The sequence below is a fragment of the Sapajus apella genome, unplaced genomic scaffold (genome assembly GCF_009761245.1).
Source record: "Sapajus apella isolate SASKATOON/1434 unplaced genomic scaffold, GSC_monkey_1.0 scaffold20, whole genome shotgun sequence".
Taxonomy (NCBI): Eukaryota; Metazoa; Chordata; class Mammalia; order Primates; family Cebidae; genus Sapajus; species Sapajus apella.
Window position 1 is genome coordinate 3,680,872 of NW_022436960.1, and position 25,231 is coordinate 3,706,102.

At 54.5% G+C, this 25,231-nt stretch overlaps 1 protein-coding gene across 3 annotated transcripts in view; it reads right to left on the reverse strand.

Moving 5' to 3' along the window:
- EML1 (EMAP like 1) overlaps nucleotides 1–23,954 on the reverse strand; it is a 205,113-nt gene extending 181,159 nt beyond the window's left edge. Inside the window, exon 1 of one of the 3 annotated variants that reach the window (XM_032287432.1) lies at nucleotides 23,763–23,954. In XM_032287432.1, the coding sequence (XP_032143323.1) occupies nucleotides 23,763–23,790 (28 nt within the window). In that variant the 5' untranslated portion in view covers nucleotides 23,791–23,954. The remainder of the gene's footprint in view (nucleotides 1–23,762) is intronic. The other 2 variants (XM_032287438.1, XM_032287440.1) reach the window with 2 other exon arrangements.
- Nucleotides 23,955–25,231: the final 1,277 nt, after the last annotated feature.

Sequence of the window (25,231 nt, forward strand, 5' to 3'; positions counted from 1 at the left end):
GTGGGGGTAAAAATAGTGCCTCCCAGGGTACAGTGAGGACCGTGTGAGATAATATTTGTAAAGCTCTGTGAACAGCGTCTGGCACAGAGAAAACGCTTTACAAGCCTTGGTTGGTTTGGTTGGTCTGAGAGGGCTTCTGGCATTTGTCTGTGATTCTGTGTCTTTCTCCTGCTTGCCTGTGGTTCAGGCCTTGCTTGTTTCTGTGGCCCATGGGTAGCAGAGAGCGAAATGCACACCAGAGTCACGGGAGTGAGACAGAGCTGTGTTCAAATCCCAGCTTTGCATTTACTGGCTGAATGCAGGTATTGGGCAAGATACTGTTCGCTCCACTGTAAGGTGGGACCACTGAGGGACCGTCTGCCTCAAGTTGGGGCTTACTTGATGAGACTGAGATTGATGTTGGTGTTTGGGTGTTGAGCAGGCTCCCAGGCTGTCTGCAAGGCCCTTCCACGAAGGTAGGGAAAATCAGTAGGAAACTCTGCATGGGGCAGGGGGCTTGCTGCGTGGAGGAGGGACGGGCTGATCTTCCACTAGGAATGTGACATAAGAATTAAATTCATGAAAGGCTAAAAGTCATTTCCCTTGAACAGTGAGTTCTAAGCACCTGCACAGTGATCCCAACATCAGGGAATGGTTCCATGCAGAAAGCCCGTACCTTTCACTCTGTGTTCTGTAGTCCTTAACACGGTAATCATGGAGGTCATGCAGCCACGTGGGAAATGCTGTGATATAAGGGTGGGGGGAGGAAACCGGAGAGGCCATTTCACGATGGCTTCATAGGGCAACTCGCACAGAAAGAGAAGGGAGGAAAGGAAGGCCACGTGCTGACGGGGCTGCTGATTTCATTTTCTTTTTCACCCTTTAGCCAATTTTCTATAGAGGTTTTGTTTCTGTTGCACATTTGTTAAGTTTTTTTTTGTTTTTTTTTTTTGTTTGTTTTTTCTCAAATGGAATGATTTAAGTCTAGTCTCACAGCTCTTTTTTCTTTTCTTTTTCTTTTTGAGATGGAGTCTTGCTCTTGTTGCCCGGGCTGGGGTGCAGTGGTGCTATCTCAGCTCACTGCAACCTCCACGTCCCCAGTTCAAGCAATTCTCTTGCCTTAGCCTCCCGAGTAGCTGGGATTACAGGCATACACCACCACACCTGATTAATTTTTGTATTTTCAGTAGAGACGGGGTTTCACCATGTTGGCCAGGCTGGTCTTGAACTCCTGACCTCAGGTGATCCACCCACCTCCGCCTACCAAACGTCTGGAATTACAGGCATGAACCACTGCCTGGCTTAGCCTCATGGCTTTTGATGCATGAATGCTAAGAGCATTTTCCAGGTGCTTCCCCAGGCCCTGCGCTGCTGCGGAGGGTGGCTAAGGCTCAGCTCAGCCTGCACATCACAGGCTGGAGACGGGCAGTGAGTTCGGCTGGACACATTACAAACTCAGTAATGCCATCTTGGAGCTGCTCAGGAGAAGCCCTTTCCTCTCTGGCTGAGGCCTGGGCTATCGGATGGTGCCCCTGATTCCTCTCCAGGCTGTCGGGAGGATGAAAGGACAGGAAGTGTCTGAAGTGCTCACCCATGTGGCTGTTGATAGCAGGAAAGGCGCTGACAGTCACCAAAGGAGAAACTAAGAGAAGGGGACCTCCTGGCCCGGGGCTGTACTCCAGGCTGACCGAGGGGTGGGTCATCGGCCGGAGAACCATCAGAGAAGGTGAGCACAGCTGGACAAGAAGGAAGGCCCCACCAGGGAGAAGCAGCCTTAAGCCAAGCAGCCCATACAGACAGAACTCACCTGGAGCCCCAGCCTGACTGCTGCGTGCCCACTGTGTGCCCAGCCTGGCCTAGGGGAAGGGAGTGGAGGGTCTGAGAGCCACCTGATGTGTTCGCCCCAGACATTCTGTGTTAGGGACACAGACACCTGCAGAGCCCCCTCATTCCTGCTAGAACCAGGTCCCACCCTGACTCCCAGCCCAGTGTTTGTGCCATGACACTCAGGTCACTACACCTCAGCACCCTCCAATTTGAAGGGGCGTGTAAAGCACTCATCTGGGCAGCGGCTTTTCCACGACTGGGGCCGCCGTCAGGTCAGACGGCTTTGCACATCTACGGGCTTGAAGCAAGAGTCAGGTGCAGGCCTATTCTGACCCTGACAGCCCCCCAGACCTGCCAGCGTGGCCGTCAGCAAAGTCACAGCTAAGTGATCTCCAGTTTCTTTGCAAACCCAGAGTCCGATGTTTTATCAGAACTAGGGTGGTGCCCACAAGTTCGCTGTAACGGGGAGGGCAGGAGCGCAGGAATACGTGTTCACAAAAAGTCCTTGTGAGTGAGCCTTCTGTTGCAGGGCTGAGCGACTCAGCCCTCAGCCTCTCCCCAGAAGCCTCCGTGTGGAATGCATAATTTATGAGGACCCGCTGTGCATATTCATGAGCTCATTGCCTTCCAAGGCCAGTTTCTTCGCCTAATGAATCACTGCTTGAGGGCGTGACTGGGCCGAGGACTGGCTCTGGGCAGGCCTGGGGTTCTCAAAATGACTACTAATCTCTAAAACTTGCTTTGAAGAGAATGATCCCAACTGTGCCTGCCTTTGGTCAAATGTGGGGAGATCCAAAGACTGAAACCTCTGCCCTGAACCCCCAGGCTGCAAAAATCAGGGCACATCAGCAGTACTTCCTGGGATACTGAGGCAGGTCTCCTCCCCTACAAAGCAATCCCATGCATAGTGGGTGGAACTCGGTGTGCTCCGTGTTGGCAGAACTCTGGAAAAAGCCCTCCTCAGCCTCTGATGACATCATCTCCAGAGCCAAAGAGTCCCCTGGCAGGTTATCCTCCTCAGCCTCAGTCTTCCTGTCGATGAACTGGGGAGGTAATTCCTCCTCTCATGATCTGGCTTCCATTGACTCTCAAATGCACTATTCATGTGTAGGCACCTCTGATACTCAGGATGTTTGCCCAGCGTGTCTTGGCTGGCATCAGGATTTAAATGGCAGTGTTCTTTTCTTTCTTTGTGGTCCAGAAAATAATGTATATCTTACAGTCAGTGGGACCCTGGGTTCAGATGAAATACATTAATTAGCTACTGTTTACCAAATACCTGCCACAGGCCAGGCGCCATGCTCAGTGTGTGGTGCATAGATTATGTGTGCTCATCCCTGAGCACAAGGCTGGCTCATAGTAGGTGCTCCATAAGTGTGAGTTTCCTCCTCTCCTTGTTCCTTGGAAGAAAAAGCTGTCCCATGCACTGTAATTCATTTGGCAGAGAAGTGTTTTCTTGAAACCTGTGTTTTAAAGCCCACATTTTATTCAGGGAGCTTCATGGCATTGGGAGCATTAAATAATTGTTGATTTAATTTGGATTTGAGGTGGAGGGGAGCTTAAAAGTTTCCCCAAACTAGTCACAACCCAATTAGAATGTTACTCATGAAAGCCAAGACAGTGACTCATTTAATGCTCCGTCTGGCATTCCTCGCTTTAAACAACACACACATGACTCGACTCTGCTTTTGCTTGTTAACCGCTTCCTCATCCCAATAAAAAGATAGGTTGAAGTTTTACTGTGTGTGCACACGAGTGTGCATTTGTGGGTGTCTGTGCCGTGGGGCACGTTTATCCACGAGGCTGCTGAATGTGCACAAGCGTATGAGCGACTGTATGCAAAACCAGTTTTGTTGCCACGCAACTGTGCTGTCACTTGGGGCTCTGCTGTCACAGTCTTGACATTGTTAACGATTTTTTTTTTTTTTTGATTTGGAGTCTTGCTCTGTCCCCCAGGCTGGAGTGCAGTGGTGCCATCTCTGCTCACTGAAACTTCTGCCTCCTGAGTTCAAGCGATTCTCTTGCCTCAGCCGCCTAAGTAGCTGGGATTATAGGCACCCGCCATCATGCCCAGCTAATTTTTGTATTTTTAGTAGAGACGGGGTTTCTCCATGTTGGCCAGGCTGGTCTCAAGCTCCTGACCTGTGATCCACCCGCCTCAGCCTCCCAAAGTGCTGGGATTACAGGCGTGAGCCACCACACCCAGCCCTGGTAACAATTCTTAAACAGTAGCTCCATGTGTTCATTTTACACTTGGCCCTGCAAATTGTGCCACCGGTCCTAGGTGTGTATGTATAGAACTGAGTGTTGGTGTGGGCACAGGAGCACGCGCGTCCCCGTGGATGTGAGTCCATGCAGATGAGTGTACACCTGCCCGGTGAGAGTGCAGGCTGTGTGAGGATGTGTGAGGCTGGGAACACAGGGATGTGGACATGAGCGGGGCATTGAGAGTCTTTGTTCATGCTCGAGGGTACCTGACACAGTGGGCTTCAAACGCCGGGGGCATGGGAAGCACTCCAGAGCCCCAAGATTCAGGTTCCACAGGTCTGGGGTCTTGGGAAGGTGTCATTTTTTACCAATCACCTCCCCACCTCCAGGCAACTGCAGTGCCCACCAGGGTTTGAGAACCACTGGCCAAAGGTTTTAGGTGCTGGAAATCTGGCCGATGACCCCACCATTCTTTAGGGATATGCTTAGAATGTCACATGGCTCCTAACCATCTACCTACTCACTCTGTTATCTGAAGTAAAGATTTCCCCAAAGCCCACCAGGAACACCAAGGAACTGATGTTCCTTCACCACACCATTCACCGTGGGAACCCCAGCCAGAGGCCTCCCTCGGCCTTTGCCTGTGCCTGGAGCCAGCCGGTGACTCACAGGAGCAGGCTGGAGTGGTCTTGCTGGTCAGCCCTCTGCCTCCCACCTTGCTGGATCAGCAGGGCAGGGCCAGGACTGCCACCCAATGACCACTATGGGTCATGCTGCCCAACCCTGCCCTCATCACTAAACCCCCTTAAATCGGAAGGGATTGGCATTGGCCAGCGCCCCCCAACCTGACGCCGTCAGATGTGCCACCTGCAGTCACCTCCTGGGGTCCTTTCCCAGGGTCCAGCTCTTGCTGACCTTGGATAGCTAGCTCCTTGGCACCCTGGTGACCTCACCCAGCACAACTCCCCTTCCTGGCTGCATTTTGCTGAAAGCCATCCTGGGGTCAGATGCTGTCCTCTTATGGAGCCATCCTGGTAGGCGAGGGGCTGTGGGCCACAGGTGTGGCCGTGGGAGCTAGACTCTGCCACTTGCCGGCAGGGGACCCTGGGCAGGTCCTTGACCTTGTCTGAGCGTCGAGTTCCTCATCTGTGAATCAGCCTCGCATACTGACCCTGGGCCTGGGGCCTGCTCCAGGGTGGGTCCGGGGCCAGGCTCCTGCCCACTGCGTCCTCAGGCCACACTTCTTGCTGCTCCCACTGGGTCCCCGCACACCTACTATGCACACAACTCAGTTCCCAGCCTGCCCCTTCAGAGGGCTGGCAATGGAGCCAGCAGCCAGCATCCATGTGAATTAGAATTGGGGTCCTGCAAGCTTGGGGATCCAGAGAGATGCCCTGTTTTCCAGGAGGGTAAGTGGCCCCAGAATGGGGAAGAGGCTGGCCCAGCGCCACACAGCCAGTCCTCGGCCAGGACAGGAACCAACATATTCAGCGGCTCCTTTGTCCCCAGCGCTCCACAGCTGCCACCACTAAGCGCCCGCTGTGCACCAGGCACTTGGTAACCTCTCTTCTGAAGCCTCCACAACCACCAGATGAGGATGTCACAGCAAGAAGAGGAGGGCTGAGAGAGGTCAAGCGACCTGCCCAAGGACACACAGTGCATGGGACTTGAGATTTAAGCTTCAAAGTGACACTGACACAGGGACTCCTGACTCTTGGGCAGCGTCAGCACAGTCCCTCTCAGGCCCCTCTGCAGCCCCAGGCTCCCCAGGTGTCCAGGCCCCCAAGGCTGTCGGAAGCTGCCTGTCCTCCGCGGTCCTTCCCCCTCAGCTCCTGTCACTGGCTGGGTGGCTGGGAACTGCATACCAGCCTTTCCATTATTCATGCCACCCTTTGGCTGCCAGCGGGGATCGGGCCCAGAGGCCCCAGCTTTGCCAGGAAAGATAAGGCACCAATGCCTGACTTTTCTTCTGAGCTCCATCCCATTTCCCAAAGGAGCACAAGCACCTGTTGTCCCTTGCCCCGTGTAGAAGGCTGGGCCTCCTTCTGATGAAAAGAAGACAAACCATTAGCGGGATTACAGCCGGTTAGGTTTACAGCTTTTCTTTGGGGCCACCTGTGCCCTCCTGTAATGCTGCATGGACCCGAGAGGCAGGTGCCTGCTGTCCCTGGGTCATGGTGGGGAGGGGGGAAGCAAAAGCTCTTCTGAGCCCCTCTCTTGGACCAGGCTTCACCGGCAAGACCTGGAGAAGCTTCTGCAGCACTGGGTGGGCTTCATATTCCTCATCCCATGTTATAGGTTAGGAAACTGAGGCTCGGTGAGGCTGAGACACGTGCTCAGATAATGCAGCTGGTAGAGAGCTTTGCCAGTGCTCTCTGCCCGTGCTGGGGTGCCAAGCTGACTCATTTGTCCTCAAAACAAGGTTCGGAAGAAGTGAGTTCATGCATGCACACCCTGTCCGCCCACGCCTCTATCTCCAGCTGTGCAGTTGAGTCAAACAGAAGTTGAAAGTAGAGAACCAAAATTCAAGACCACCAAAGTGGGCCCTGGGAGGTCTGTCTGCAACCTACTCCTCCCACGTGGGAGCCAGGCAGCTGGCCTGGGAGTCACGGCCCCACCCAGAGGTCTGATGGAGCCCCCTGCACCCCAGAGGACTCCCACAGCTTCGAATACCATGCATGCCACCATGGTGGGAGGCAGGGGGCAGGGGAGGCGGCATTCCAGGCTGGGAGATGGGGCCCCCTCTTCACCCCAGCAGACCCGCCCAGCTGGTGACATCACTGCCTGAGACAGGATTACCGTGACGTCACAAGAAGCAGCTTAGTGCTGGGACAAATAAATGTCTTCAGAAGGTTGGCACTCCAGGGATGCCAGGACTCCAGCAAAGGCTGGCAGCGTCTGTGTCCTTGCATCCCAGTGCTGAGCCACTTTAGACATCAGCAACTGCAGCATCCCCCATTTCACAGACCAGGAAACTGAGTCCTGGAGAGGGGAAGGATTTATCCAGGAGCTGCCAGTGATGCCGTAGCAGAGCCAATGTGGGTCTTAGACACAGACCTGGGCTGGGGGCCCTTGTTGGAAAGCCCTCTGGCTTTGCCACCTGGCAGCCCAGCAGTGGAGCCTCTGCCTCCATGGAGTAGCTGCGTGATAATCCACTCTGAGTCTCTGTCTCCTGACCCGTACACTGGGGATGATAATAATACTTAGCTGATGTGGGTGTAAGGAAGAGAAAACAGGATAGTGTTTGTAAGGGCCTTGCAGACAGCTCTTTTCCAAAGCACATTCTAAGGAGGAATGACAAGAATCGGCAACAGAGAAATAGCAGGACCACCACTGAGCATCTACTACATGCCAGGGCTGGGGTAGAGACGACTCAGACACCAGCCGTGCCCTCAGACACTCACCATTTATGGACAGACACAGACACGGACCTCACGAGTGATGGAGGCTGCTCAGGGGCTGTCGCTGTACGGAGGAGGCCCCTCCCTGCCAGGGAGTGAGTAAGGGGAGTGAAGGAGGGCTTTGCTGGGGACCACAAGGCGTTCCAGGAAGGGGGACTGCTGCTGGCAGGCACCAGGTGAGAAGCACTGAGGATTGTGCAGAGCATCCGTCTGCCTGGGCTGTGGAGGGGAGGGTGGGTCCTGGGCAGGGAGGCCGGAGGGGCCCGCAGGGATCCCTTTGACCCCCCAGGGAGGGCCAGCATTGCCAGGCCAGGGGGCTCAGACTTAACTGCAATGAGGATTCCCCCTGAAGTGTTCTGTCCCAGCCACTGGGTGGAGATGAAACGTCCCTCGGAAAGCAGGTGTGGGGGAACTGCGGCCTCTTCTCTGGGGTACGAGTCAACCCCACGTGTCTTTGCAAGACCCTCCACATGTGCCTGCCCACTGCGCCCGCTTCCCTGCTTCCGGCTCACTGCCATCCTGAGGGAGCTAAGGCCGGGCCAGGTGCAGTCCCTTGCCCGTAGATGCCAGAGCGGGGAGTCAACACCACGGCTGCCTCAAATCACAGGCCCTGTTCTTTCACTGTACGCCCTGCCTTCCAGCCTCCTGGGATAGTTCTGCCCTGATACATACATAGTAGGGTTTATTTTCTTATTCAGGTTTCATCATTTTTTTAAAAAACTGCAGTTTAAAACTGTGGGGTTTGTTTTGTTTTGTTCTCGAGATGGAGTCTCGCTGTGTCGCCCAGGCTGGAGTGCGATCTCCACTCATTGCAATTTCCACCTCCCGGGTTCAAACAATTCTCCTGCCTCAGCCTCCCAAGCAGCTGGAACTACAGGTACCTGTCACCATGCCTGGCTAATTTTTGTATGTTTAGTAGAGACGGGGTTTCACCATGCTGCCCAGGCCAGTCTTGAACTCCTGACCTCAGATGATCCGCCTGCCTTGGCCTCCCAAAGTGCTGGGATTACAGGCGTGAGTCACCGCGCTTAGCCTAAAACTGTGCATTTTCTAAAGGAAACCAGGCCCCCTGTGCTTCCTCCCTGACTGACCATTTTCTCAGAGCCATAAATCACTTCCTTAAAAAGGGCTGAGAAGCCACACAGGAAGACCATTGGCCCTGGGAAGCTGCGGTTCACCAGCTACTAAGGATCAGAGTCTGGAGGCCCCACAGTGGCAGCTGAGTCCCAGGCTGCAAGGCAAGCACTATTCCCTGGGACAACACCCTCTCTCCAGTGGGCATCTCGGCAGGCAGCTGGCTCCTTGGGCCCAGCCTTCCCACAGCCAAGGACCAGAACACTTTCTGCTGCCCTGGAGGCGCTGGGGTGCAGGGGCAGTTCAGGGGGAGATTCCTTAGCTGCCAAGAAAGAGCAATATTTGGGACATGCTTCCACTTCCACTAAGCAGTTGTTGTTGATCTGAAATTCACATTTAGCTGGATGTCCTGCATTCCACCCGGCAACCCTGGCGTTGGTGATGAGCATGTCTGAGAGTGTGTTCATGTGTGTGGGATTGTGGGTGTGTGTCATCATTTCCAGACCTTGCCATGGGGAATTTAGGGACAAGGACTTGGAATTTCGGGTATCTTCCTGAGGATATAAGAAGGGAAATGCCTCTCCGGGGGGCTGTGCTATTGGTGCTGTCTCGAGGCAAAGAACTGGGAACTCTCAGTGCATTTGAACCAAGAAAGCTGGCTGAGGGCATTTTAAACATCAGCACCTCTCAGGGGCCGATTAATGGTGTCTCTGGAGTAGCTGCGTCTGGGATGCTGTGACGGATGCCTCCAGCATGGGCTGCAAAGGGCCTTGGGTTTGCTTCTTCTTATCTTCTGATGCTCAGGCTCGCTGGGAATGAGCATTCCCACCTGCTGTCACCTGCTTGTAAAATGGATGTGAGATCCTGTCACTCCTCTGCCCGAACCCCCGCCCCGCTCCCTTCTCACTCAGGGTCAATACCAACATCCTTTTCAGACTGCAGAAAGACCCCTGTGGGTCTTTCTGACCCCCGCTGTCTAAGCCCATTTTCCACCCGAGTTCTGGGGTTCACTCTGCCCAAACTGACTTCACTGCTATTCCTTGAAAAGACCAGGCACTCCCACCTCAGGGCCTTTGCACCTGCTGCCCCCTCTTCTGCCAGAATACCCTTTTCTTGGAAGCTCCATGGCCTGGTCTTTCATGTCCCTGAGGTCCTTCTCAAGTGTTCAGGCCTCTCTCTATAGCCCTGCTCTGATTCCCTTTCCCTGATTCGTGACACCCCATCCTCAGCACCCTCCTCCCCGTCACACACACTGTGGGCTTTCTATTTATCTTGACTGTTTTCTGTATGACATCTCCCCTGCTCCAAGAGTCTGGTGCCCGAGGACAGGAATCATGCTGCCATCTTTGTCTGTAGCTGATCAGTAAATGTTTGTTGAATGGCTGATTAACCATTCAACAGCTGCTGCCGCCTCTGCTTCTGTGCTGGGTCACCCAGGACCCTCCACACAGAGGCCCCTTGTTACCTTCCACTTGTGCCTCAAGACCTGACTCAGGGCTACTCCTCCAGGAAGCCTCCCCTGCCCACCCCCTATGGTTCTCCCCTGCCCACCCTACATTGCACACTGGGCTCTCATTGTCCATCTGCTTGTCTGTCTCCCCATCTGCTGTGAGCTCCTGGAGCTCCTGGTGAGGGGCAGGCTGTCCTCTGTGTCCCAGGACCCAGCAGTGGCCTGGCTGGCAGTAGGTGCTTGGGATGTGGTTGGTGGCTAAGGGAATGATTGCTTGGACGGTTTCTTTATATTTTCTTTTTTAAGAAAAGGACCAGCCAGGCGCAGCGGCTCACGCCTGTAATCCCAGCACTTTCAGAGGCTGAGGCAGGCGGACCACAAGGTCAAGAGTTTGAGACCAGCCTGGCCAATATGGTGAAACCCCATATCTACTAAAAATACAAAAGTTAGCTGGGCATGGTGGTGGGCACCTGTAGTTCCAGCTACTTGAGAGGCTGAGGCAAGAGAATAGTTTGAACCTGGGAGGTGGAGGTTGCAGTGAGCTGCGATCGTGCTACTGCACTCCAGCCTGGGCGATGACAGAGAGGAAAAAAAGATAGAAAGAAAGAAAAGGAAGGAAGAAGGAAGGAAGGAAGGAAGGAATGAAGGAAGGAAGGAAGGAAGGAAGGGGAAGGGAGGGGAGGGGAGGGGAGGGGAGGGGAGGGAAGAGAAAAGAAAGAAAAGGGCCTAGTACTACACTGGAAGGTCATTTGCTCCAGCCGGTTCATTTCACAGATGGGGAAACTGAGGCCGGAGGTGGGAGGTGAGGGAGCCAACACCTGTGGGGCATCGTCTCTGAGCCAGGCTCTGGAGAGCAGGGGACTTCTCCCCGACGCCACCCCAGGCTTCCATGGATGCTTCCTTCAAGGGCAGAGGAAGAAGCCCTGAGCTGAGGGGCGCTCAGGTTAGACTCAGGGGCAGTGGAGGTGATGATGAACAAAATCAAGCTGGGCTCCACCTGGAATCCGGTCCTGCCTCCCCATCTCCTTCACAGCTTTCTCCTGAGTGCCCCTCTCAATAAGCCACATCCATGGAATGGAAGCTCTGCTTTTTAGGGGGCTCGACTTAAAATGAAAGCCCATCCTGATCCCCCCACTGTGCCCTTGAATATGGGCAATATTTCATCATGCATAGCAAGCACCCTATAAGGTGTCATCAGCTTTGTTTTGCACAGAAGGAGACAAAGGCCCAGAGAGGTTATCCGACTTGCAAAGATCACACAGCACCTGGTGGCGAGCTTGAATACCAAAAAAAAATCAACCTGATTCCTCAGTCATGCTCCCCTCCCTGACTTTCTAATGTGGTCCCAAGTGAGCAAGGACACAGCAGCAGGGCCCGGAAACAGCTGGGGACCCCCCTCCCCCACTGCCACTGTGTGCTGCCAGCACCTGGCACTGGAGCCTGGAGTTCTCATCAAATCGACCTGCTTTTCCCAGATTGCAGACTCAACTGAACATCCGAGGGCCACCAGGGGAGCCTCTCTCTCTTCTCCCACCGGTTTCCAGCATAGAACATGAATCGTTCCCTCTGGGGCAGCCAGGTGAGCCTGCTGTTAGAGGTGGATTTGTTTCCCACCGGTGACAGGCTGGTGGTGTTACCTCAGCTCCCGCCTGGCTCCGGGCTCAGGTGACAGGTACACAATCGGCCTGACCATCGGCACCTCCACCAGGCCAGAGCCTCCCTGATAAGGAGCAGAGACAGCCAGCCTCTCAGGAGGACACTCCTGGCCGACTTCCAGATCTCTCCATCCACAGACGCAGGCTTGGCAAAGCCAGCCACAGCAAGTCCAAGGGGCACGAGGTCACTCCACTGGGGAGCAGCCACGGGGCAGAAGCCCAATAACTCCCCACGAGAAAAGCCAGAAGCCCAAGTGATGGGCCAGGGCTGCCTGCGTTGAACGTGTCCCATCTACGTTTCGTCACGGCTGCATAGATACGCCGGGCTCATTCGGCCTGCTGCAGTACAGCAGAGCTTCAGAGCTCCAGCAGAAACACCCCAGGGCTGGGCTGGGAGGTGAGCACCCTCGCTAACAAAGTGCTGTTTGTCCCTTTCTCTGTGGCTTTGGGGCTCACAGAAACCTCCAGGCTTCTGGCCTTCTCCATGTCCCTCCCTCATACCAGCTTTCAGAGCAGGGACCCTAACCCCAGCCTGCAGCTTCAAGCAGCAAATGTCCCAGGACCCTGACATTATCTCACTGAGTCCTCATCACAGTCTATGAGGCAGGTGCCGCCATTGTCCCCATTTTACAGACATGAAAACTGAGGCTTAAGGTGGCAAAGCCAAGAGGTGATGACCAATAAGCACATGAAAAGATGCTCAGTCCTACCCTTCGCCACTCGGGAAATGCAAATCAAAACCACAGTGAGATACCACTTCACACCCGCTACGATGGCTGGGAGCAAGAAGACGGAACAGGGGCCAGTGACGATGTGAGGAGTCACAGCCAGCATGCCCTGCAGGTGGGAATGGAAGATGGCGCAGCCAGTGCTGGAAACAGTCTGGCAGTTCCTCAAAAATGTGCAGCAAACAGTCACCGTATGATCCAGCAGTCCGCTTCCCGGTGTGCACCCAAGGGAAACAAAAACATATGTTCACACAGACCCCGGTACACGCGTGTTCATAGCAGTGGTACTCATAGTAGCCAAAAAGTGGAAATAACCCAAATGCCCATCCACTGGAGAACAGATGGGCAACACGGCATATCTCTATGACAGGGTATTAGCCGGCACTAAGAAGGAATGAAGATGGACACGGGCTCCAGGGTGAATGAACCCGAAATGTTTCCTAAGTGAGAGGAGCCAGGCACAAAAGGCCACGTGTTACAGGATTCCACTCACATGAAAAATGCAGAATGGGCGAATCTATAGAAACAAAGTGGATTAGTGGTTGCCGGGGCTGTGGGCAGGAAGGCTGGAAGCGGGGGCGGCTAACGGGTGCTGGGCTTTTCTGTGGGCGATGAAAGTGTTCTAAATTTGATAGTGGTGATGGTTGTACAACTCTGAATATACTAACAACCATTTAATGTACACTTTTAAATGTGTAGTTTTTTTATTTTTATCTTTCTTTCTTTTTTTTTTGACAGGGTCTTGCTCTGCCACCCAGGCTGGAGTGCAGTGGTGCCATCATGGCTCACTACAGCCTCCAACTTGTCGCCCAGGCTGCTCTTGAACTCCTGGGCTGAAGGGATCCTCCTGCCTTGGTCTCCTGAAGTGCTGGGATTGCAAGTATGAGTCATCACCCTGGGTCTAAATGTGTGAATTATATAATACATCTCAACAAAGGTGTTACCGAGACAAAAAAAAAAGATAACAAAGCCAGGATTGGAACCCAGGACACCTTCCACAGAGCTGCAGCCTTGAGCGTCACTGGCCCTTCCCTTTTCCTCCCCGAAACCTCAGAGGAACGTGAGCACCAGTCCCCTGACCAGCTGCCCCCACAGATTTCCACAGCCTCAGGGCAAGCCCAGGATCCCAGGACCCCACATGCTCTGAGCTGCAGGCAGCGGCTGTCCCAGAGCAGCGATGCCATCCCTGTGTCAGGCTCTTAGCTAGTGTCACCAGGCAGACCTTGCGGGGCCCTGGGAATCCTGGCTGCAGCCACACCTCCTGCCTACGCATCCCGGGTGAATTATGCCTTGGCAGTGAATGGGGCTCCTCCCAAACATCCAGGCATGCATGATCTATCTCATGGATGTCACAGCTTTCGGCCCTAAGGGAACCTTTTTAGGGCACCTCGCCCCTGGTTTTGGAGTCACTGCCAAGTGTTTACCCCTCTCAACAAGCTCAGTGTTTCAAGATGGAAAGAGAAGGAAGAAACTCCAGGAGCGGGTGGATTTGTGTTGGGCTAACACTCCTGACTCAGCCAAGTGTCTAAGGTGAGATGAGGCCCCGTCCTGTGCATTGCCGGCCCTGCAGCGGGACCCCTGCGGCAGCACCAAGTCCCCTGTGGCTGGGGTGGGCTTGGTGCCTTCCACTCAGGCCTCCCAGTGACCAGGTGTCCTTACCCCGAGCCCCTGCAGACAGCAAAGAGGTGGGCCCAAGCTTGACCCTGCAGCTTACCCTGCTAGCCCCTGAGTTCCTAAGGCCCAGCCCAGCCCTGGTGCTGTGCAGACCTGAGTTTGGTGAATGGGACATGGACACAGACAGGATGTCCCTGGGGTCTCTGACAGGCCCTCACCCAGGGGACATCCACCCTTCCCCACTGTCCCCCAACCTGGCAGCCGAGGTGGCCCCAAATCCACTTTAGAATAGAGCTCCTCCTTCCCCTCAGACCCTGTCCTCCATCAGTCCAGACAGCTGGCATTCCCCAATGTGTCCTGCACATCTGGGCCCCTCTGGGCCACCCCAGGCCTGCCTTTCTCCTGGCTCAGAGGCTGGTCCTTTGGTCCAGGCCTGGAAGAAACCTCTGTCCTCCTCGCCATTTCTATACATTTCCAGGAGAGTTAGGAGCTCATGATTTTTTCCCAGAGTTGGTGACTGTTTTTCTGTCTCCTTAATCACGCTTATCCTGGGTGTCTGGCCTTGTGAGATGGGCACAGTGCCCGACAGAGCTGAGGCAAGCGCAGGTTAGCAAACAGGAGAGCAGAGAGCCGCCCAGGGCAGGGCACGCGGCAGGCGCCCAACAAACCAGAGCTCCCAACCACTGGAGCTCCTTTCCCCAAGAAGATCCAGGAGCCCTGCTCGAGGGGTGGGGACACAGCACAAGGCTCTATGCCAGCCTCAGCCACCCTTCTTGGGCATGAGGTTGATAGAAGCATCCACCAGCAGCAGAATGGGGATGGTGTGAGGCCCTGGGCTGCGTGGAGGGGCCCAGCATGCGGGGTGCAGCTGGGTCGGCTCTGGCCACAGGGTAGAGCTGGGTACCAGGCCTTGGTTGTTGTCCCCAGCAAGCAGAAAACCACTCAAGAGAGACGCAGGGGCTTGGGAGGCACCTCCTGAGCCCTGGGCTTCTGCTACAGGGAAGATGCCTGTTTCCCTCCATGCAGCACACCTGCCTCCTCCCCCTCCTGTGGGAACCTCCCAAGGCAAAGGGCCTGCCTGTAGCCAGTGCGTCCGCCACAGAGCTGGCTCAGGGCCAAGTGTCCAGGCTCCAAAGGCAGGCTCTCTCTGAGATCTCTTCCTGCCTCCCAAAAAGTTCAGACGGAATTGCTGGGCTTGGCTCCCAAGGAAAGCCCTTCCCCCAAGTCCACCCCTGCAGCCAGCAGGGAAGGAGCGCCACTCTTCTGATCCTCCTGAGGTGGGCAGCCCCAGGCTGGGGACAGCGCACCTGTGTCTCAGTCCCGTCTGACTCAGTGACTCACTGTGTGACCGTGGACAAGCCATTAGATTTCTCTAAATCTCCATTTGCTCATCTGTAAAATGGAATAATGTTGACTGCATTGGTTAAAAGGGGCGTCATGTGGAACTGAATGTGTAAAAGGACCTAGGGGAAGGGGAACCACCGTTTTTTTTTTTGTTTTTTTTTTTTTTTTTTTTTTTTTTTGAGATGGAGTCTCACTCTGTCGCTGAGGCTGGAGTGCAGTGGCGAGATTTTGGCTCACTGCAACCTCTGCCTCCTGGGCTCAAGAGATTATCCTGCCTCAGCCTCCCGAGTAGCTGGAACTACAGGTGTGCGCCACCATGTCCAGCGAATTTTTTGTATTTTTAGTAGAAATGGGGTTTCACCATGTTAGCCAGGCTGGTCTCCATCTCCTGACCTCATGATCCGCCCGCCTTGGCCTCCCAAAGTGCTGGGATTACAGGTGTGAGCCACAGCGTCTGGCCGGGAGCCACCATTTTTTAGTGCCTACTGTATACGTTCTTGTTTAGGCCACCGGTAACCTCAGGACAAGGACAGCAAAGCGGGCTGGGGTGACAAATCCCACAGAGGAGACCCAGGGCTGAATTCCCTGCTCCAGCCTCACACCGCAGTGCCTGGTGGTGGGGGCTCCGCGCACACAGCACGGCCTCAGTGAGCGTCCGCAGAGCCAGAGGTCAACTCAGACTGTGAGCGCGAAGCAGCAGGAAGGGTGTTTTCTGCACCGGCACCAGTGCTTGACATGTTTTTCCACCCAAAATAAATGAGGCGGGATTCCTGAAAGATGTGTTTAAACTTGGTAGAGAGTTCTCTAAACAGTTTGGCCTCGAGGCTGGAACACAGAGCTGAAGACTCCCCACACGGAGCTCAGAAGTCCCAGGCACAGTTCTGGGTTTATTTCTAGCAATCCAAGTTGACGTCACTGACTCTCATGACAGGTTCATAGGCAAACGCTAGACTTTGCAAACATTATTTTTAAAACTGATCTTATCTCATACAAAGCAATGTATGATGTGTGTGGCCACAGTCCCCTGCTATACTGCAAAGTTTAATTTAAATGTGTTTCGTAGTGTGAGTGCATGCGTGTGCTATATATGTATGTACACACCCACCATTTAAAGTCAACAGGGACGGACGGTGGCTCACACCTGTCATCTCAACACTTTGGGAGGTCGAGGCAGGCAGGGATTTCTAGCTAAGATTTTTCTTGGTTATGCTTTTTCTCACTGGAGGTTATGACCGAATCATTCAGAAATTTATTTTTGTGCTTTAAAATGCAAATGCAAGTCCGTGGGAGGGAGCGAAGTTTTGAAAAATCTTGTCCTTTGCGTTATGATTTTCGTATTGGAAATCACATGATTTACATTTTCGATACCTGTTGCCCACAGTTCATACAATGTGCTCTATTTCATAATTAAAATAAATTACTTAAAAAACAAAGAAACAAATGGTCAATGGGGGGGATCTCAATGAAAGGGGTGCCAACAATGGGGGGAACTCAATGAAAGGGGTGCCGACAATGGGGGGAACTCAATGAAAGGGGTGCAGACAATGGGGGATCTCAATGAAAGGGGTGCCAACATTAAGACTGTTCCTCACAGAGGGCCACACCCTGCCCTCTGGCCATTCATTGTGGCCTCGTGGCTTGCTGTAGCCAGTGAAATTCTGGCCTTGGCAAGGTGGGTTACTTCCTGGTGGGTGCATTTAAGTGGTACTGTGTCTCCGTCTTGTTCCTGGCTGGCTGCAGTGACTGAGAAAACATGGGTCTTTATGGAAGCATCACACTGGTTGGGTCACCGAGTAGGGGACCTGCCCTGGGCGGCGGGGTCACCAGACCTGCAGTGGACTTTGTATAAGAGAGAAGTGTACTTTTGTGGCTTTGAGCCACTGAGATTTGTTTATTCCAGACCATCCCGATCCCATTCTGACTTATGTAAAAAAGAGTAAGGAACAAAATAAAAACCAAAGAGGCTGTTGTGATGAAGGCAAAATGTTGAAATCAAAGTGCAAAAATTGAAAATTTGAAATGGTTGACTATAAGTGACCTTTTACCTACCTCAGCAACCAATTTCTATATTTTATTTTGACTGTAAATTTCAAGAAAAAAATTAGTGAAATGGTTGCAAATGCTAAATTCAAAAGTTGTAAGCATTTGCATTCATTTAACTGCTTTTCATTTAAAAAACTTTCTTTTAAAAATATAATTTAAAAAGGCCAGGCGCAGTGGCTCACGCCTGTAATCCCAGCACTTTGGGAGGCTGAGGCGGGCAGATTAGGCGGTCAAGAGATCGAGACCATCCTGGTCAACATTGTGAAACCCCGTCTCTATTGAAAATACAAAAATTAGCTGGGTGTGGCAGTGTGTACCTGTAGTCCCAGCTACTCGGGAGGCTGAGGCAGGAGAATTGCTGGAACCTGGGAGGCAGAGGTTGCAGTGAGCCGAGATTGTACCATTGCACTCCAGCCTGGGCAACAGAGTAAGACTCTGTCTAAAAAATATATATATATATATGTATAGATAGATAGATAGATAGATAGATAATAAAAGCTATCTTGCTATCTTAAAAACACTCCATTAGAATTGACCCAATACTTTAAAAGAACAGAAGTGGATAGCTTTCCTTTCCAAGTAGAATTTCTAACCTGCATCTCTTGTCATAGATGAAAAAGTCCACAGGGGCGCTTTCTTCACTGGCATGGGGTCCCTAGTCACGTGAAGGTATTATTTTGCCGCTTGGAGGTTTGTGTGCCCAGCGAGGGCAGGGCTGAGCGGTACCTGGGCCTGCCTGATGCTGGAACTTGGGATGCATGTGCAGAGCTGTGCCCCGGCCTGTGGGTGGCTAACAGATAAGTGGGAGGACGCTAACGAAGCAGCATCTCTCAGGCCACACACAGAAGCGAGCTGTCCTGGGTCACACAGTACCGAAGGCTTCAGGCGCACCTGGACATGCCTATAGCATCTCACAGCTCGTAACTTCTATGAGGAGGGCAGCGGGCTGGGGTGGCGCCGCTCAAAGCTACTGCCCACGAAGGGGAGCAGGGCTGGGGCATGGGTGCTCCAAGGCTCAGGGTTCCCGGGGCTGCAGAGCTCAGAGAAGGGTTCCTGGAGGAGGCAGGGCTCCGCTGAGCCTGGACGGTGTGAGAAGTGAGAGAGCCCTCAGCAGAAGTGCTGGAGAGGCTGGGCCTGTGCCTGGGAATCCAGCCTGGGCCCCAGCTTACCATACCCTTGCTGGGTGACTGAGCTGGTCTCTCGTCCTCTTGCGCCTCAGTTTCCCCTGCTCCATAACAAAGAGATCCCTTGGGTTGGGAGTGTGGTGTGAACCTGGATGTAGGGTCACAGTGAAGGGCACTGAAGGGGGCTCCCCAGCTATGGATACCTCCTATGTGTCCCTACCTCACTCCCAGCCTCTCATGAGAGGTCGCTGGATGCTGCTGGGGTTGAGTCCTTCTTGGTGTCAATATCACAGGTGCCCGGCACACCTGCGGTGCTATCAAAGGCTCATACCTGGAGACCACCCATACTTCCCTTGAGCCCCACAGTTCATAAGGAGCTAAAAGGAGTCATCCCACCCAATACCCCTGACACCCCTGAGGTTATGGTGTCACTTCCACTTTACAGATGAGACAGCCGAGGGGCGGAGACGGGCCTGCCTATATCCAGGGCCGGTGCATCGCGTGGTTGGGATCTTCTTACCCACTCCTCCATGCACGGCTAAGTTTTACAGCTGAGCCCTGAAACACTGCCAGGTCACCCCACAGAGCCCTGAAGGTGAGCAGTGTGTCCTGTGGGCCCTTCTATCGGGGGCAGCAGTATCAGGCTCAGCCTTCCTTGCACCCTCCCAGCACCTGAGTCTCAGCAGCTGCCAAACTGCCCTGTGCCCTTCTCCCAGTCTCTCCTCTCCTGTGTGGATCTCAACCTCTCTCCCCAGTACCGTCTCTCCAGCCTTCTCCCTGGCGTCTGGGCCTTCTTGCAGTTCTTCCACCCACCACATTAAAGCAAGCCGGGTGCTCTCCCCACGGCTCTGGAGCTTACACTGGCTCCCTATCACCACCCAAGGGATGAACTAGCCAGTAACCGTAAAGGAAGAGAAAACCCAGCAAGAAAACGCGCTGCCTCCAGCCTTGGGAACCACTGACGTCACATAAAACCGGTCCACTCCTCAGGGGACTTGTGCCCTGACACCACTCCATGGACAGGCACCCACAAGGCACGGGCCGTGGGCTCCGGCTTGGACCCTCAGAGCGACCCAGGCAGGCCCAGCCCTTCACAGGGGCTGAGGCGGGGGTACCTGATGTCAGAACTCGGGACATGTGTCCAGAGCCATGTGCTGGCCTGTGGATGGCTAACACCATCTCTCTGAGGTCACACATGGAAGGTGACCTGCCCTGGGTCACTCAGCACCGAAGGCTCCCACTGCACTTGGACAGGCCTGTAGCATCCAACAACTCAAGACTCCTATGAGCAGGGCAGGGGGCCTCGTTGGCACCATTCACCAGGTCATCTCCGAGGTGTTCCCACGTCCCAGGACCACTCCAGGCATCTCATGCCCTTTCCAGCACTTGCCTGCCCTGGAATCCAGGGAAGGGACACAGTGCCAGGTCCCCCCTCCTCAGAGGGCAGCGCAACCTCCTTGGGAACTGGGATGGCATAAATTGGGGGGGCCTTCTAGGAGAAACTAGAGGTGAGAGCTGGGGGTGGCCAGGACAGGAAGGGAAGGTGGACGCTGCCCTGGTCCCTGGTGAGGGGCCGACTGTGAGGTCTGGGGGGCAAGAAGTTGGGCACTCTCAGGGTTCTAGGATGCCAGGAGGAACTGATGAGCTGTTTGGTGGCCCCACCAGTGTCTGCAGGCCCCATTCTTGGAAAACTATCCTCGACTGTAGGCAGAGAGAGGTCCTTGGAGAGCCAAGTACTTGGGGGCCTTTGGGGGACGCTGTCAGTTCACCCAGCTGAATGTCTTGATGAGAACCAGAAGCTGCAGGGCACTGAGAGAGACGGTAAAGACCGGGGAGCAGCTTCCCGGCACACACACGCACAAAAGGCATCAGCAAGGCACCCACGTCTCACTGAACAAGCAGGGTGACCGCGGCCCAGAGGTGGCCAGTGGGACTGGCGGAAGGTTACACAGGAGGAAAGACAGGGTCACCCTGCTGGCTGAACATTTCTGCAGGTTAGGGGTCTGTCCTTACCATACCCTCTGCAGCTGGGCAAATGCCCATCTGTCACTGAGGCTCACAGAAGTTAAGTGACTCACCCAAGGCCACAGAGCTAGGGAGTGGGAGAGCTGGGGTTTGAACCCTGGGCTCTGATGGACCTGCATCCATTGCCCTGCTGAGAACACAGCAGCCTGTTCTTTGGTGCTTAGGATTGTCAAGTTGCTTTGCTGGAAACTTTCCCAAGCATAGGGGCAGCTAACAGCACAGAGACCTGGATTCTCTTCCTGCTGATTCTGGCCAGGATGGAAGAGGGGGTAAATCACAAGGTGAAAGGCAGGAAAGACAATCAACAGAACCAGGGTGTGTAGAGCCAGAAAGTTCTGAGGCCCCTCTGTGCCAGGCAGGTGCCAAGCACTTACAGACCCTATCTCCAGACCCAGCGAGGGAACTGACGAACCCCCCATTTTAAAGATGAAGAAACTGAGGTTCAGTCAGGTGACGTGACCCTGCCCCTAAGAGACAGAGCTAAGCCTAGAATGCAGGCAACTGTAAAGGGAGCGCCCCCGCTGGCCGGGTGTGCCGGCCGCCAGCCGATACAGGCGACTTCCTACTATAAATACAGCGCTGACTCCCGGGTAACCTTAGCTCCAGCTCACCCACCCAGGCACAGGGCCATCAATCCAGGGGACGGCCACCTCCTGCTGCGCTCTGCTCTGCAGAATTTTCCTGACACCCTAACAGGGTACTCCATTTTTCTCCAAGTTGCCAGAGGCTAACTCTGAAATGAGAAGAGCTGCTCCTTCAGGTGAGAGCCAAAAAGCCCCACAAAATAGCCAGCCTCGCCCTCCTCGGGTATGCAGGTGGGATCCCCCAGAAGTGGGGCCTAAGCTGGGTTCTGTGCCAACAAGGTCTGGGGAACTGAGTTCGAATCCCAGCTCTGCCATTGACCAGCTGGGTGACCTTGCGTGTGCCTCTCTGAGCTTCGGTGTTCTTAGTTACATGGTGGAGCTGATAGCCCCCACCTCCGGGCAATAACAGAACAGTGTGTCCAGGACACAGCGGGCCCTCTGGTCCCCTCATTTCCCTCTCTGGGTTGCTTATTTATTGGTTAAATAATAACAGCTATAACAACTAACAATAAGCCTGGGGTTATTTTCGGTGAATTACCTGCTGTTAGCCGTTTAATCATTATTGCACGTTGAGGAGTTCATGTCCCATTATTGTCCCCACTTAACGGATGAGGAAGCTGAGGCACAGTGCCCTTGAGTAGTCCACCCTAGGTCACATTGGTCACGAGTGGAGAGCTGAGAATGCTCCCACTGCCGGCACGGGCTTGGGGGTCGGTACTGGAGACAGGTGAGGGTATTTCACGGCCGTGTCCACTGGCTCCTGCTGGCAGGAGTCCCGGAAAGGCCTGAACGTCACTCTGTGTGCTGCAGAACCACCCATAAGGAAGTATACCCTCCTGCACCAAAATGACACCTCTACTCCTGCCAGCCAGGTTCAATCTCAAATCCACATATTAGAGACAAAAACCGGTCACATGGCATTCTAAACATGGGAAACCCAAACCCGGAGCCTGCCCAGGGCCACCTGCCCAGCCAGGACAGACAGAGCCAGCCTGGAATCCAGGCCCCACCTCCCAGCCCAACCGGGCTGAGCCTCTCCTAAACCGGGAAGGGACAGTGAGGCCTCCGCTGCACACACACACATGCGTGCTTAGAGCCCACTCCTTTGTCCTGACTGGCTAAATATTGTCCGAGTCTTCCTGAAATACCCATCTCCATGCGGGTGGCTTTAGAAGCTGCTAAAACCAGGGCATGTCCCTGGTGGAGGGGGAGCTATTCCGGGCTAGCGTCAGGTGTGGGGCAGGGCCAGCCAGAGAGAGCTGTCTGCTGGCTCCTGGGGCCCCCACAGCCACGACGGGCAATTCCTGGCAGCCAGGACAACTGGCACCCAGTGGAAGAGGGTGAGGTCAGGTCACTTCTGTCAGTGTACCCCTCCCCAACACACACACACACACACACACACACACACACACACACACACACACACACACACACACACACACACACACACACACACACTCTCTCTCTCTCTCTCTCTCTCTCTCTCTCTCTCTCTCTCTGTCTCTCACACACACACATTCACACTCTCACTTACTCTGTTTCAAATCCTACCCAGCCAGGCCCAGGTGCTGGGACCGTTTGTCAGTAACAGGGTATCTTCAGGGTGACATCACCCACGATCTGCCCCACACCCCCAGGAGACCTTGATGTCTCCTGAGAGTCCCTGAGGTGGGGTTTTATGGATAAGGAATCCACGTGCCAGTGACCATCATTGGCTTACAAAGGAGGCCCTGCTGGATGGAGGAGGCCAGACCTAGCTGCCTGGGATGCCCATCTGCTGCCTGGGGTGCCCACCTGCTGCCCAGGGTGCCACCTGCTGCCAGTATGAACCCCCAGCACCAGCAGACGCTTTCACACAATATCATAAATTTAATTTTCATAACCCCCGGTCTCAATTTTTACCTGGGGACACAGAGACGCAGAGAAGTTAAGCCACTTGCCCAAGATCACCCAGCCTGGGGGTGAAATAACTGGAATTTCAACCCGGACAGCCTGACTCCAGAGTCCCCCATGTTTAACCCTGGATTCGGCTATCCCCAGCCCCCATCCTGCCAAGGCTGGCCCTGTAACTGGCAGGAGACAGGGGCAGCCAGCCAGGCACATGGGCGGCCAGTCCCCACCACAGCCTCTTGTCTCAGGCAGAGCAGAGGACAGTGGGCAGACCCTAGAATCTGATCGTCCTTCCACCTGCCTGCGTCCCTGGCCAGTTTGAACCTAGAGGATATGAGGTTACACAGAGGGCCTGCCTGGTGCTGACGGACCAGGGACTCAGAACACCCAGAGGTCTCAGAGTTGGAGAATCAGACGGAAGCTGTCTGCTCTCCCCACTCCTCTGATAAATGTTCACATACTGGTCTGCATGGGGATCCAGTGGCCCACGGCACCCTGAGCCCACCCATGGGTCCCGCCTCAGCCCATGCCTCTCTGTCCTGGGTCAGCTCTGGCCCCAGCTGCCAGATGCAGGAGGGCTCACAGCAGACACTGCTTCCTGCAGCAGCTTCACTGGGAAGTCAGGGGGTGCGGCGAAACTTAGCTGCGAAGGTCAAGCTCCCCCCGCCAGCGGCATAGGCCCCCCGGTGTCAGGCGAGGAGGAAGGGGGTCCAGCTCACAGCTGCCTGCAGCCTGAGGGGGCCCCAGTGCCCTCGGTGACTGGTGGCCTTGGCTCTGCAACCGGAGCCATGGTGGGTAAATATAGCAGCCACTCACCAGCTGAGGGGCCCTCGCCGTCCGACATGGTGCGGGAGATGGGCGGCTGGCTGGCCACCAGCCTGCAGGGTCACTCAGAGGCTCCGCGGCTGTCACCCACCCAGCAGGGCTTGGGGCTCCTCCGTGTCCAGCCCCCAGGAAGCGTCCCGCCCTGGCCGGCCTGGCCACCCCCCCATGCTGGGCTGGGCAGATAAGAATGTGCTCAGTGCCAGCAGCCTGTGCGATTGGTGGATAAATCCGGGCACTGCCCTCCCCCGCCCAAGGCCTCTCTGGGGCAGCCCCAGAATGTTGCTTGAGAAGCTGCTGCACCCCTAGGGGCTTGGTCAGTACCCAAGGCCCCAGGTCCTGGGGACTCGGGAGTGCCTGTACACTCTTTCCTTGGGAACGGTTCCACCCAGCCAGCAAGGGACATTTATGGACATTTAGGGAACGAGAATATCAAGTGATGCCGCTACTGAGTACATGCCAGGACCAGGAGCTATGCTAAGTGTGGCCACCCCTGTCATCTCACTCTGCTCTCCAGATGCTGCAACCACTGTGTCCATGTCACAGAGGGGTTAAGGGACCCACCCAGGGTCACCGGGTCAGTACGGGGCGTGAGCAGGATCTGGAGCCAGGCTGTCTGTCTCCAAGGCTGCAGGAAGGCCATCCCTTGCCTTTGATTGTTTGGTGAAGAGCAGCCAGCACTTTGGGCATCTACTGTGGGCTGAGGGTCGATGGGGGGTGGAGATGGGATCTCCAGGGGCAGCCATGTGATCCTGGGCCTGGCATAGTGCAGGTGCTCAGGAAATATTGGTTGAAAGAACACACTCCAGCAAGCTCTTAGTATGCTCTCGTTGTGTGCTTGGCTCAGAGCCAATCCACCCGCTCCCCTGGTCCCACAAAGTGCAGGGCAGGACCAGCCAAGGGCTTGAGATCCTAGAGGCATTACCCTGGGTTGGGCTCTGCTGGGCACCCCTGAGCTTGAGATCTACCCAGTTCTGTAGGCAGAGACCAGGTGGAGTGAAATGACTTAAGAAGAAGGGAGATAAACTCAATCAGAGAGATCCAGGAGCGCTTCCTGGAAGAACTGGCATTTGAGTTATATTCAAGAGAAAATATTTTTTCTTTTTCTTTTTTTTTTTTTTTTTTTGAGACAGGGTCACCCTGGGGTGCAGTGGTGCAATCAGCTCACAGCGGCCTCAACCTCCTGGGCTCAGGTGATTCTCCCGCCTCAGCCTCCCAAGTAGCTGAGACCACAGGTCTGTGCCACCACACTTAGCTAACTATGTTTTGTAGAGAGGGGGGTCTCACCATGTTGCTCTGGGTGGTCTTAAACTCCCGGGCTCAAGCAATCCTCATGCTTCAGCCTCCCAAAGTGTTGGGATTACAGGCATGAGACACTGTTCTCGGCCCAGAAATTTGTTTTATTATTTTTTTTTTTGAGATGGAGTCTCACTGTTCCCCAGGCTGGAGTGCAATAGCACCAT